This window comes from Hylobates moloch, unplaced genomic scaffold (assembly GCF_009828535.3).
Source record: "Hylobates moloch isolate HMO894 unplaced genomic scaffold, HMol_V3 SCAFFOLD_16, whole genome shotgun sequence".
Lineage (NCBI taxonomy): Eukaryota > Metazoa > Chordata > Mammalia > Primates > Hylobatidae > Hylobates > Hylobates moloch.
In genome coordinates this window covers 31384436-31398076 of record NW_026652291.1, presented here as the reverse complement: position 1 = coordinate 31398076, position 13641 = coordinate 31384436, and the positions used below count along the sequence as shown (strand labels likewise).

Genomic DNA, 13641 nt, shown 5'->3' with positions numbered 1-13641 from the left:
TGCAACATGGCGGCCCGGCTTGTGAGCCGATGCGGGGCTGTGCGTGCAGCTCCCCACAGCGGCCCGCTGCTGTCCTGCCGCAGGTGGTCCGGCGCCTCAACAGACACCGTGTATGACGTGGTGGTGTCGGGTGGAGGCCTGGTGGGCGCTGCCATGGCCTGTGCCTTGGGTAAGCTCCTCTCCAGGCTACTAGTGGCCGGAAACCGGGCCGCGGAGGCACGATGAGAGCCGTGAGAGCCCTAGCACGACCTACCCAAAGACAGTTTCTCACGTCTCGCGACGCTTCTCCCCTGCCCTCGTAGAGGAACCCCAGGGCACGCTGGAATGCGTGTGGTCCTTCAGGGTCCATTAGGGTCAAAAGTGGGAGGGGCGTTCTGAGTCTGTTCTACTCATGGGAAAACAGGCCTTCCCAGGGTTATTTATAAATGAGAGTTCCAGTTTCTCCAGATCCTGGACAGTACTTGTCATTGTCTTTTTGTTTATAGACGTTCTAGTGGGTGTAAGTAAAGTGGGATCTCCAGGTTTCGATTTGTATTTCCCTAATGATTAATGATGTTGAATATCCTTTCATATTTATTGGTCATTTGTATATCTTCTTTGGAGAAATGCCTGTTCAGACCCTTTGCCCGGTTTTTAATTGAGCAGTTTGTCTCTTGAATACTGAGTGGTAAGAGTTATTTTTATTTTTTGAGACAGGGTCTTCCTCTGTGCCCAGGCTGCAGTGCAGTGGCACAATCACAGCTCACTGTAGCCTCAACCTCCCTGGCTCAATTGATCCTCCTGCCTCTGCCTCCCAAATAGCTGGGACTGCAGGCATGCGCCACCACTCGGCTGATTTTTGTATTTTTTTGTAGAGACGTCTCACTATGTTGCCCAGGCTGGTCTGGAACTCCTGGGCTCAAGCAATCCACCTGCCTCAGCCTCCCGAAGTGCTGGGATTACCAGCATAAGCAACCCTGCCTGGCTATTATTTTGTTTATTCTGTATACAAGTCCCTTATCTGATAAATAACTTGCAAATATTTTCTTCCATTTTGTAGTCTTTTACCTTTTTTTTTTTTCCCCTGAAACGGAGTTTTGCTCTTGTTGCCCAGGATGGAGTACAATGGCACGATCTCGGCTCACTGCAACCTCTGGGATTACAGGCGTGTGCCACCACTCCTGGCTAATTTTTGTATTTTTAGTAGGGATGGGGTTTCACCATATTGGCCAGGCTGGTCTCGAACTCCTGACCTCGTGATCCACCTGCCCCTTCCTCCCAAAGTGCTGGGATTACAGGCATGAATCACCATGCTCGGCCCATTATGAGATTTTTTTGTGTGTGATTTTCTTTTTTTTTTTTTTTTTTTTTAGCTCATCAGCTATCATTAATATTAATGTTTTTTATATGTGACCCAAGACAATTCTTCTTGCACTGTGGCCTGGGGAAGCCAAAAGATTGGACACCCTGATGTAAGGGCAGCTGTTCCACCCTATGATCCTCATCTCACAAGATACACAAAATTTAACTTAAAGCAGATCATAGACTTCTGTAACAGGGTGGTTCTCATGGCTACTTGGGAGGCTGAGGCAGGAGAATCGCTTGAAACTGGAAGGGGGAGGTTGCAGTAAGCTGAGATCGTGCCACTGCACTCCAGCCTGGGCAACAAGAGCGAAACTCTATCAAAAAAAAAAAAAAAAGAAGATAGTGCTGTCTACAGAATGTCCCTGTGCCCCATCCTCCACAGCAAAAGCTGCCAAGAGGGGCCACTCACTGTCTGTATGGCTGGAGCTAACTTTTTTTTTTTTTTTTTTTGAGAAAGAGTCTCCACTCTGTCGCCCAGGCTGGAGTGCAGTGGCAGGATCCCAGCTCACTGCAACCTCTGCCTCCCGGGTTCCAGTGATTCTCCTGCCTCAGCCTTCTGAGGAGCTGGGACCACAGGCACCCGCCATCACACCTGGCTTTTGTGTTTTTAGTAGAGATGGGGTTTCACCATGTTGCCCACGCTGGTCTTGAACTCCTGAGCTCAAGTGATCCATCACCTCAGTCTCCCAAAGTGCTGGGATTATAGGCGTGACCCATTGTGCCTGACCTTTCTTTCTTTTTTTTTTTTTTTTTTTTTTTTAGAGACAGGGTCTCGCCATGTTGCCCAGGCTGGTCTTGAATTCCTGGGCTTGAGCAATCCTCCCGCCTCGGCCTCCCAAAATGCTGAGATTACAGGCATTAGCCACCATGCCTGGCCCACCTTTTCTTTTATAAACTCTAATTCTTTCTTTTTGAGACAGAATTTTGCTCTTGTTGCCCAGGCTGGAGTGCAATGGTGCAATCTCCTCCTCCCAGGATCAAGCGATTCTCCTGCCTCAGCCTCCCAAGTAGCTGGGATTATAGGTGCCCGCCATCACACCCGGCTAATTTTTTTTTTTTTTTTTTTTTTTTTTTTTTTTGAGAGGGAGTCTCGCTGTGTCGCCCAGGCTGGAGTGCAGTGGCACAATCTCGGCTCACTGCAAGCTCCGCCTCCCGGGTTCACGCCATTCTCCTGCCTCAGCCTCTCTGAGTAGCTGGGACTACAGGCGCCCGCCACCACGCCCGGCTAATTTTTTTGTATTTTTAGTAGAGACGGGGTTTCACCGTGGTCTCGATCTCCTGACCTCGTGATCCGCCCGCCTCGGCCTCCCAAAGTGCTGGGATTACAAGCGTGAGCCACCGCGCCCGGCCAGACCCGGCTAATTTTTTTGTATTTTTAGTGGAGACGGGGTTTCACCATGTTGACCAGGCTGGTCTTGAACTCCTGACCTCAGGTGATCTGCCCACCTCAGCCTTCAAAGTGCTGGGATTACAGGTGTGAGCCACTGCACCAGCCTTTATAAACTCTAATTCTTTATTCTCGGTTTAATCTTGAGACTGCATTGAATTTTGCTTGTTTATTCCACTTTTGAACAGGAGTTGTAATTTTTAGTGACTTAATACTCTGGAGATTGGAAAGAACTGGTGTTTAAATACTATAGTCTAACTTTTTTACTTCATTTTTCCTTTCTAGGGCGTTCTGTCTGCTAGTTAGGTGTTTGCCATTATTTGCTTCTTGGCAGGTGGCATGTAGTGGTCTTTGGAGAAGCCTTACAGTTGTGGGCAGGGTGGTTCTCATGGCTAAAATGGTGGTATATGTTATTGCTTAGGACTCTGCATGGGTATAGTGTTTACTTTATGTTCTCCGTAAGAAATTCATATTCTAAGGGTTAAGTAGTTACTCTGTTGTTTCTCTTGGCAATGGGAAAGGAAATAAATTCTTGATTTTCCTAAGATTATATAAATTTTTTTTTTAAGGATATGATATCCACTTTCATGACAAGAAAATCCTGTTGCTAGAAGCAGGTCCAAAGAAAGTATTGAAGAACTTGTCAGAAACTTACAGCAACAGGGTCAGCTCCATTTCGCCTGGCTCTGCAACGCTTCTCAGTAGTGAGTAGAAGATCCTCCTTCAAAGATCCAATCTCCTTTCCCACTTAGCTTTCTAGTGTATCCCATGGGGCAGAGTCATCAGAGCATCTGACAAGGAGGGAGCTCACTGAGGTGGGTGGAGAGAGGGGGGTGGGATCGGTAGTCTAGGGCAGAACTGAAGATGTGGACCCCTGCAATTGCTACTGCCTCAACTCCCTGTCTGAGGAATGCATCCTTGAGGCATGTGGGTCCATCATGTTGACTTCACTTGTGATGTTGTGTCATTATGAATTGGTGGAACTGAAATCACATGAACTAATCATGAACATTCACTTCGAATAGCAGTGCCCTCTTCATCCTGAGACAAGCCCTCTAGCAAGCCAGGGAGCTTACATGTGAAATGCCCCTGGGGTGCAGGTTAATAATGTGTGCACATGGAACCAGTTAGCAAATTGTCATTAGGTCTGCTAGATGTTTCCCTCAGACCATCCTGTCTGAAACTACCCCATCTCAAATTAAACTCTTCCATCACTTTCTAGCCCCTTTCCCTGCTCTATTTTTCTTCATAACGCTTACTACTACCTGGCATTATATTATGTGTTTGTTTTTTATTGTCCATCTCTCCAATTAGAATGTTAACTGCAGAAGGCCAGGGACTTTATCCATTGGTTTCACACTTTACTGTATTTGGCACAGCCGGTGCTCAGTAAATATTTCCTCAATGAATGAATCTGTTCAGTGCTATGAAGAGCTAAAAAAGAGAACATAGGCCAGGCACAGTCATGTGTACCTGTAGTCCTGGCCACTTGGAAGGCTGAGATGGGAGGATCGCTTGAGCCCAGGAGTTTTAGGTCTAGCCTGGGCAACATACCAAGACCTTGTATCTTGAAAAAGAAAAAACAAATGGTTTCAAGTTACTAGAATTCCTTTGTAAAAATAGTTTTTTAAAAATTGTCTTCAGGAGGTTTATAACTTGAAATAGGATGATGAAGAAAAAGAACAATATGGATTTGGGGCCAGGCACGGTGGCTCATGCCTGTAATCCCAGCATTTTGGGAGGCCAAGGCAGGAGGATCACGAGGTCAGGAGATCGAGACCATCCTAGCTAACACGGTGAAACCCCGTCTCTACTAACAATACAAAAAAACGAGCCGGGCGTGGCGGCGGGTGCCTGTAGTCCCAGCTGCTGGGGAGGCTGAGGCAGGAGAATGGCATGAACCCGGGAGGCAGAGCTTGCAGTGAGCCAGGATCCCGCCACTGCACTCCAGCCTGGGCTACAGAGTGAGACTCCCTCTCAAAAAATATATATATATACATGGATTTGGTTTTCTTTTTTTATTTCCCCTACTTTATGTGATTTGACCTTTTGATCATGGAAGCTGAGTCTTTCTTTTTTCTTTTCTAATCTCCTATTCCCAGGCTGGATCACAGTCGGTCACTGCAACCTTGGTCATGCAAGTCCGGTTCCATGATTCCCCTACCTCAGACTCCCGCCACCTCGCCCAGCCAATTTTTTGTATTTTTAGTAGAGATGGGGTTTCACCGTGGTCTCGATCTCCTGACCTCGTGATCCGCCCGCCTCGGCCTCCCAAAGTGCTGGGATTACAAGCGTGAGCCACTGCGCCCAGCCGAGACGGAGTCTTGCTCTGTCGCCCAGGCTGGAGTGCAGTGGTGCGATCTCGGCTCACTGCAAGCTCCGCCTCCCAGGTTCACGCCATTCTCCTGCCTCAGCCTCCGGAGTAGCTGGGACTACAGGCGCCCGCCACCACACCCAGCTAATTTTTTGTATTTTTTAGTAAAGATGGGGTTTCACCGTGTCAGCCAGGATGATCTCTATCTCCTGACTTTGTGATCCACCCACCTCGGCCTCCCAAAGTGCTGGGATTACAGGCGTGAGCCACCGCGCCCGGCAGAAGCTGGGTCTTTTTTCATGCTATACAACCTGGGACTGGGGAAGAGTAGCTTAGGTACTAACATCAAACAAGATAGAAGTGAAGAGTATTATTGAAGAACACTGAAAACAACCTCTTACCTAACAGGATGGAGGGACAAGGGGGAGCCCAGGTCCCTGTGAAGTCACTCTGGTCTATAGATCCTTTCTTTTGTAGGTTTTGGTGCCTGGGACCATATCTGCAACATGAGATACAGAGCCTTTCGGCGAATGCAGGTGCCCCTTTATCTTTTCAATTTTGTCAAGATGTCTTGGTCTGTCTTGTGTTAAGATATCGGAGTCCACTTTCTCCAAGTGTTCTGTGAATGTAGGAAGAATCAGACAAGGTTCACATTCAGTCTGAGGAAGTGGGGAGAAGCATTCCCAGGAGAATTTTCTTCTAATTTTATATTTTCCTGCCAGAGAGGCTGACAAATTGTGATTTTCTGCTCTGTCACCTGGGAAAGCAATATTGTTTCTGATTGGAGTGATGTTTCCCTCTTGGTTTTAATGCAAACTTTCCTTTTGTGTTTCCAGGTGTGGGACGCCTGCTCAGAGGCCCTGATAATGTTTGATAAGGATAATTTAGATGATATGGGCTATATCGTGGAGAATGATGTCATCATGCATGCTCTCGCTAAGCAGCTGGAGGCTGTGTCTGGTGAGGCCTCCATCTTCCATCTTGCATTCGTTGGGAAGTGAACTGCTTAGGACTTACTGGAAGAAAGGATCTCTTTTACAATATTCAGTGTCCGCCATAAAGAAATCCTCTGATGGCCAAGTGCAGTGGCTCACGCCTGTAATCCCAGCACTTTCGGAGGCCACGGCGGGCGGATCACGAGGTCAGGAGATTGAGACCATCCTGGCTAACATGGTGAAACCCCGTCTCTACTAAAAATACAAAGAAACAATTAGTCGGGCATGGTGGCGGATGCCTATAGACCCAGCTACTCTGGAGGCTGTGAGGCATGAGAATGGTGAGAACCCAGGAGGTGGAGCTTGCAGTGAGCCGAGATCATGCCACTGCACTCCAGCCTGGGAGACAGAGCGAGACTCCGTCTCAAAAAAAAAGAAATCCTCTGATGATTATTTCACAGTGCTGGATACTTAGAAGTGGAATTGCTGGGTTATATAATAATTCTATGTTTAATATTTTCAGAAGCTGCCACTTTTCTAAAGAGGCTATACAATTTCACTTTCCCACCAGTCTATAAGGGTTCCAATTTCTCCACATCCTCACCAACGCTTATTTTCCTTCTTTTAAAAAAAACTGTAGCCATCCTGTTGAGAGTGAAGTGGTATCTCATGGTAGTTGTGGTTGCATTTCCTTAATAACTAATGATGTTGAGTATCTTTTCATGTCCTTACTGGCCATTTGTGTATCCACTTTGGAGAAATGTCTGTTCAAAATATTTTGCCTGTTTTTAAATTGGATTATTTCTCTTTTTGAGTTATACGAGTTCTTTATATATTTTGCATATAAATTTATCAGTTATGCGATTTGCAAATATCTTAATGTTCTAGAGAGAGAAAAATTGGAAGTAACTTAAATGCTTTTTGATATTGGATAGTAGTTCATGCAATGAACTATGATGTAGCTTTTAAAGATAATTTGGATCTAAAATTTAATAACTTAGAAATTTGTTCCGGCCGGGCGCGATGGCTCACGCTTGTAATCCCAGCACTTTGGGAGGCCGAGGCGGGCGGATCACGAGGTCAGGAGATCGAGACCACGGTGAAACCCCGTCTCTACTAAAAATACAAAAAATTAGCCGGGCATGGTGGCGGGCGCCTGTCGTCCCAGCTACTCGGAGAGGCTGAGGCAGGAGAATGGCGTGAACCCGGGAGGCGGAGCTTGCAGTGAGCCGAGATCGCGCCACTGCACTCCAGCCTGGGTGAAAGAGTGAGACTCTGTCTCAAAAAAAAAAAAAAAAAAAAGAAATTTGTTCCATAATATATTGGGTCATATGATCACACTTGTGTGTGCATGTACATGCATAGGAAATTGTCTGGAAAGCCATACACCAAAGCTGTAACTGCAGTTGTCTCTGAGTAGTTTGATTAAGGGTGATTTTTCCCCACTTGAACCTTTCTTTGTTGTCCAGACTTCTACAGCGAGCTTACTATTATTATTATTATTATTTTTTTTTTTTTTTTTTGAGACAGAGTCTCACTCTGTCACCCAGGCTGGAGTGCAGTGGCACAATCTTGGCTCACTGCAAGCTCGGCCTCCCAGGTTCACACCATTCTCCTGCCTCAGCCTCTGGAGTGGCTGGGACTACAGGCGCCCGCCACCATGCCCAGCTAATTATTTGTATTTTTAGTAGAGATGGGGTTTCACCGTGGTCTCGATCTCCTGACCTCGTGATCCACCCACCTCGGCCTCCCAAAGTGCTGGGATTACAGGCGTAAGCCACGGCGCCGGCCCTCTATTATTATTTAAATCGCTTTGTTGACGGTATGACTGACTGACATACAAAAAGCTGTAAATGATGTATACAGACTGATGTTTTTGGAGATAGTGTTTTGTTTTGTTTTGAGACAAGGTCTTGCTTTGTCCTCCCTGGCTGGGGTGCAGTGGCTCAAGCAATCCTCTCACCTCAGCCTGCTAACTGGGACTACAGGTGCACACCATCACGCCTGGTTAATTTTTTGTAAAGATGGGGTTTTACCATGTTGCTCAGGCTGGTCTTGAACTCCTGGGCTCAAGTGATCCTCCTGCTTCAGCCTCCCTAAGTGCTAGGATTACGAGCATGAGCCATCCGTGCCTGGCCATAGAGTGTATTGTTTTTATGACCAGAAAAATAAAATGATTTCCAGCTGGAAGAAAATCTTTTGTAGTCTAGGATTTGTTTCAGCCTATGGTATTCCCAGCCTGTCTACTGTAAAAGCACACACGGGCTCATTTAAGCGTAGAGTGAAAATGGAGGTGCAGAAGCACGTGGACAGTAATAAAGAATGCCTCTGACAGAGTTCGCTGAGAACTTCAATGTCTTTTTTTGACATTGAGTTATCTCTGTGGCTTCTGTCATTTATTAGCTCAGACCACAGCATTAATTACTGATTTTTTTTAATCTTAAAAGACAAGACACTGCTGTCCTGGGACCTTGCTTTAGGTTTAGTTATGGCTTTTTCCTCGGCCTATGTGGCCCACCTTTCTAATTTTTTTTTCCCTCTCTTTTGACCTCCCCAGACCGAGTGACGGTTCTCTACAGGAGCAAAGCCATTCGCTATACCTGGCCTTGTCCATTTCCTATGGCCGACTCCAGCCCTTGGGTTCATATTACCCTAGGTGATGGCAGCACCTTCCAGACCAAATTGTTGGTAGTTGAAGATTCTTATTTTGCTAGGGGTCTTGTATATCTACATCTTATCCTAGATTGTAGGGACTCTGGTTTTAGATGTAAGCTATAGTTTAATTTTAGGCAAAGCTTTTGGTTATAAGGACCAGTACCCATTCAGGCCAGCTCAAATGGAGATGGTCTCATCGTAAATTCTGTACAGGGAGCAATCTCATGGGCCGTCTTAGATTGTGAAATAACAGATAGCTGGGTCTCACAGGGCAGGCACCAGAGTGTCGGGAATGGAGGCTGTTCTTTCCCTCTGAAGAGTCTGTGGTCATTGATCTCTTGCCTCTCATTTTTCTGCTCACAAGCTTCCCTTTTTGCATGGCAGCCATTCCTAACCCTACATCAGAAATATTCAGCTCCAGTGTGTGCCCCATACTGAAACTTTCCTTACTGCTCTCTAGTTCAAATATCAGGAGGGCCTGGCTGAGTTTAACTCATGGCTGGCACCTTTTGAGTCATGTCCAGCTTTGGCTCTGTTGGCTGAGGCTGAGGTGACACAATGCAGGGGCTCCGCCTCTAGGGGCTGTGAGTGAAGCAGGCCTGATGGAATTATCCTGCCAAAGAACAATCAGAGCTGGAGGAAACTTTAGGGGGCAGAGAGAAACTTCTGAAGCAGTTTATGAAGAGGCTGTAAGACTTAGCAGGCTTGTGTGTCCATGCAGATAGGTGCAGATGGTCACAACTCCGGAGTACGGCAGGCTGCTGGAATCCAGAATGTGAGCTGGAACTATGACCAGTCTGCTGTTGTGGCTACTCTGCATTTATCAGAGGTAAGATCCTGAGCTGCCATCTGGGGACTCTATTCATAGGCACTAGGTACTTTGCAGAGAAACTTTTCTCCTCTCTGTTGCAGGCCACAGAAAACAACGTAGCCTGGCAGAGATTTCTTCCCTCTGGGCCTATTGCTCTGCTTCCGGTAAGAGGTCCTTCTGGCCAGTCTGCCCACATGCATGTAGCCTTTCCTCTTCACTTTCTCTCAGCCTTTTATGGTTTCAAGGGAATCTGCCCAGGCTGGTTGTAAGTTCCCTTCTTGTCTTTTTATGCTTGAGAGTTTCCAAGTGCAGAAGAGTCTTAGCCCTTGGTATTGGTGTTCTTTTGACACAGCTCTCAGACACCTTGAGTTCCTTGGTTTGGTCCACGTCCCATGAACATGCAGCAGAGCTAGTTAGCATGGATGAGGAAACATTTGTGGATGCCGTTAACTCTGCCTTTGTGAGTATCAATTTACTCAGCTGATGACGTGTTGTAGGGGGACATACAGAAAAGTGTTTTTTTTTTTTTTGAAATGGAGCCTTGCCAGGCTGGAGCGCAGTGGCACGATCTTGGCTCACTGTGCAATCTCCGCCTCCAGGGTTCAAGCGATTCTCCTGCCTCAGCCTCCCGAGTAGCTGGGACTACAGGTGCATGCCACCATGCCCGGCTAATTTTTGTATTTTTAGTAAAGATGAGGTTTCACCATGTTGGCCAGGCTGGTCTCAAACTCCTGACCTCAAGTGATCTGCCTGCCTTGGCCTCCCGAAGTGCTGGGATTACAGGCGTGAGCTACTGTGCCCAGCCAGAAAGGTGGTTTTGAGTCAGGAAAAAGGAGTAACCAGTCAGCTGTCCCTTTGTACTTTGTAACTATAATGCTTGGTCTGGATTATGTGGAGGAGGGTATACAGGGAAATGCAAAACAATAGAGATAATAAACAATAACCTTTTGAGGGTTGTGGGCTGCTGTTAGCCTGACTGAAACAGCTGCCTGGGTGGTAGTTAGCATTGGCCTTTTTTTGAAGCTGTAACACTTGGATCATTTTGAACAGTTCTGCTAGGTTTGAGCTACCTGAACCTTTCAAGCCTGATTCATTGGAAGTATTCCTAAGGAAAGGCTGAGCGAATTTCAGCATGGGGCTTAAGAATAAGCTTACTAGATTGATGTGGGTTCATACTGGTTCTACCTGTTCATTTCCTGAAAAATGTAAATAGTATCACTAACTTCTCAGGATTGAATAAAGACTTTCAAAATGAGAGAACTTTTGTAAAATGCATGGAACATCTTTAGTACATTGTAGATGCTCAACAAATACTAGTAATTATTCTGGAGTAGACACAGCCTTTGGATAATATGGGTACCAGTATTACTTTTGGAGCCTAAATGACACTCAAAGCCTGCAACCTTCACACCAAAGAACTGAGACTCCACTGCTGTGTAGTAGCAACAAGAATAAAGGGAACTGAACATACTGAAATGGATTCCGAGATAAATGGTGAACACTACCCTACTCTGGGCCATTTAGTGTATATTCCTGGCACAGGTCTAGGACCTCTGCAGTGTAGTCATTCACCATTAATTGTCCTTTCTATGTAGCAGGCTCTGGAGATACTGAGAACAGTCTCTGCTTTCAGGAAGTTCACAGTCAAGTGAGGAAAACTGTAAATGACAGTCTCCGTAGAGTGATAGAAGTATGCATAGGATGCTGTGGAAGCATACAGGAGGAAACACAGAGAAAGATTGGAGGAGTTAAAAAGAGGCGACATCTTCTGGATGCTCTGAGGTGTTATCCTAATGAAATAGAGATGGGCATTCTAACCAGAGGAGAGTCGTGGAGGTAGAAGGATACTGTGTGATGAGCTATACTGTGGCCGGTGTGTGGTTATTGAGGGTGGGGACTAGTGAAGGGTGAAGCTCAGAAGTAGGCAGGGGCCAGCTCATGTGCAGTTTGGCTTCATCTTAAAACCTGTAGGGAGTGATGAGAAGTTGAGCTTTGCACTTGAGGGGCTTATCACTTGTCAAGATCAATGTAGCCAAGTTGGGTAGCATTAGCCTAAGCTTTGGTTACAAACAAGGTTTCTTTGTTGAATTTTTAATTCCCTGCTACTCAAATTTCACCTTGTTTGTCTTGTGGCTGATGCTGCTCAGTGGAGTGATGCTGACCACATGGACTTCATCGACACAGCTGGTGCCATGCTGCAGTATGCTGTCGGCCTTCTGAAGCCCACTAAGGTCTCGGCTCGCCAGCTGCCCCCAAGTGTAGCCAGGGTGGATGCCAAAAGCCGAGTTCTGTTTCCTCTTGGGTTGGGACATGCTGCTGAGTATGTCAGGCCTCGGGTGGCGCTCATTGGGTAAGATGATAACAGAGCAGGGCCACTCCCTTCTCACTTTGCTGCCAGAGGTCACACCTGAACTCTGCTTTGTTCTTAGGGATGCAGCCCACAGAGTCCATCCGCTTGCAGGACAGGGTGTCAACATGGGCTTTGGGGATATCTCCAGCTTGGCCCATCACCTCAGTACGGCAGCCTTCAATGGGAAGGACTTAGGTAAGGATTCAGGTACTATGGGGAAGTATCCAGAGGTCATACAGTTAGACAAGATCAGGGCCCACAGTAGCAAGAGGGAGTAGACATAAAATATATCTGGCTTGCTAGGAGAGGGAAGAAAACCTTATTATTGGATTAGGGATTTAATCTTTCCTCTGCCCTTCAGGTTCCATGAGCCACCTCACAGGTTATGAAACAGAAAGACAGCGTCACAACACTGCTCTTCTGGCTGCTACAGACTTACTAAAAAGGCTCTATTCTACCAGTGCCTCCCCGCTTGTGTTGCTCAGGACGTGGGGCTTGCAGGCCACAAATGCAGTGTCTCCACTCAAAGTAAGAGGTTGCTCAGAGGAATGACTTCGCAAACAGCTCTTAATTTCTTTTTTTTTTTTTTTTTTTTGAAACAGACTTGCTTTTATCGCCCAAGATGGAGTGCAGTGGCACAATTTCTGCTCACTGCAGCCTCCACCTCTCAGGTTCAATTGATTATCCTGCTTCAGCCTCCCAAGTAGCTGGGATTACAGGCGTCCACCACCACACCTGGCTAATTTTTTTATTTTCAGTACAGATGGGGTTTCACCATGTTGGCCAAGCTGGTCTTGAACTCCTGACCTTGTGATCTGCCTGCCTCGGCCTCCCAAAGTGCTGGGATTACAGGCGTGAGCCACTGCGGCTGGCCCACAGCTCTTAATTTCTTTGAATTAATTTTCTTGGCTGTAAAATTATTATCTTTATGTGTCTGCCTTCCCAAGGGTTACAAGCAGAAGAGTACTTGCTAGGCTTTTAGGTGTTATGGCCCACATCTAAGCAATAACTGTGTACAAAAAGGGTTTAAAAATAGTGAATAGGGAGTGTGGTGGCACATGCCTGTAGTCCTAGCTATTCAGAAGACTGAGGCAAAAGGATCATTTAAGTCCAGGAGTTTGAGGCTGCAATGAGCTATGATCACATCATTGTACTCAGACTGGGTGACAGAGTAAGACCAGTCTCTTGAAAGAAAAAAATAATGAATAGGGATTTCTAATGATGATGTTTAAGCTCCTTTTGCTGCTTGACTAGTTTCATCCCTGAGAACTTCCATTTAAAGATACGTTTTTTCTGTTGGGTGCAGTGGCCTACGCCTGTAATCCCAGCACTTTAGGAGGCTGGGGAGGGAGGATTGCTTGAGCCCAGGAGTTTGAGGCTGCAGTGAGCTATAATCACACCACAGCACTCCAGCCCAGTCAACAGTGAGACCCTGTCTCCAAAACGTGTATATATATATATGTATATTTTTCTTTTTTTAGCTGAAATAAAACAAGGACTCTTGGGAAGAATATCTACATGATTATTATCTACAATAGTAATTCTGTCGAGGATTATCTACAATAATCATTTTCTTCACCTTACTGTGTTAAGAGTTTCACTCACTTTTATTTTTTCTCCAGCAACAGATTATGGCCTTTGCAAGCAAATGAGTACTCCTCTCCTAAAGATTGTTGACGAAAAAGAACATCCTGCCCAGGACCCATCATACATATTTTCAAGATCTTATTTAATTTAATAAACTTAATTTACATTAAAATTCTCTTTTTCTTCTTTGCTTAATGGGCCTGTGGCACCCAAATAATGAATGATAATTTGCTGTGAGGAGCGTGTATTAGCCAGACC

At 46.0% G+C, this 13641-nt stretch overlaps 2 protein-coding genes across 6 annotated transcripts in view; one reads left to right on the top strand and one right to left on the bottom strand.

Annotated features, from left to right (window-relative positions):
• Positions 1-6: 6 nt before the first annotated feature.
• Positions 7-13555, top strand: COQ6 (coenzyme Q6, monooxygenase). Of its 5 annotated transcripts, XM_032180275.2 has the most exons (12): positions 7-169; positions 3301-3435; positions 5523-5581; positions 5882-6005; positions 8538-8668; positions 9357-9464; positions 9548-9610; positions 9799-9906; positions 11594-11796; positions 11876-11991; positions 12158-12324; positions 13419-13555. In XM_032180275.2, exons 1-12 carry the CDS (start codon positions 7-9, stop codon positions 13446-13448), a joined length of 1407 nt encoding a protein of 468 aa, XP_032036166.1. In that variant the 3' UTR covers positions 13449-13555. The 5 variants fall into 5 exon arrangements, with proteins under 5 accessions (XP_032036166.1, XP_058285316.1, XP_058285318.1 ...); XM_058429333.1 differs by lacking the exon at positions 9799-9906; XM_058429335.1 differs by lacking the exon at positions 12158-12324 and having other exon boundaries at positions 11594-11677.
• Positions 5395-13641, bottom strand: part of ENTPD5 (ectonucleoside triphosphate diphosphohydrolase 5 (inactive)) — a 63746-nt gene continuing 55499 nt past the window's right edge. Inside the window, exon 16 of the mRNA XM_058429336.1 lies at positions 5395-5664. Within this exon, the coding sequence (XP_058285319.1) occupies positions 5632-5664 (33 nt within the window). The 3' untranslated portion in view covers positions 5395-5631. The remainder of the gene's footprint in view (positions 5665-13641) is intronic.

Bases quoted from the DNA above. Each gene is read 5' to 3' on its own strand.
- COQ6 (XM_032180275.2), top strand. From the start codon at position 7: ATGGCGGCCCGGCTTGTGAGCCGATGCGGGGCTGTGCGTGCAGCTCCC. The intron at 170-3,300 runs GTAAGCTCCTCT...TTTTTTTTTAAG, and splicing joins TGCCATGGCCTGTGCCTTGG to GATATGATATCCACTTTCAT. The intron at 8,669-9,356 runs GTAGTTGAAGAT...GTGTCCATGCAG, and splicing joins CCTTCCAGACCAAATTGTTG to ATAGGTGCAGATGGTCACAA.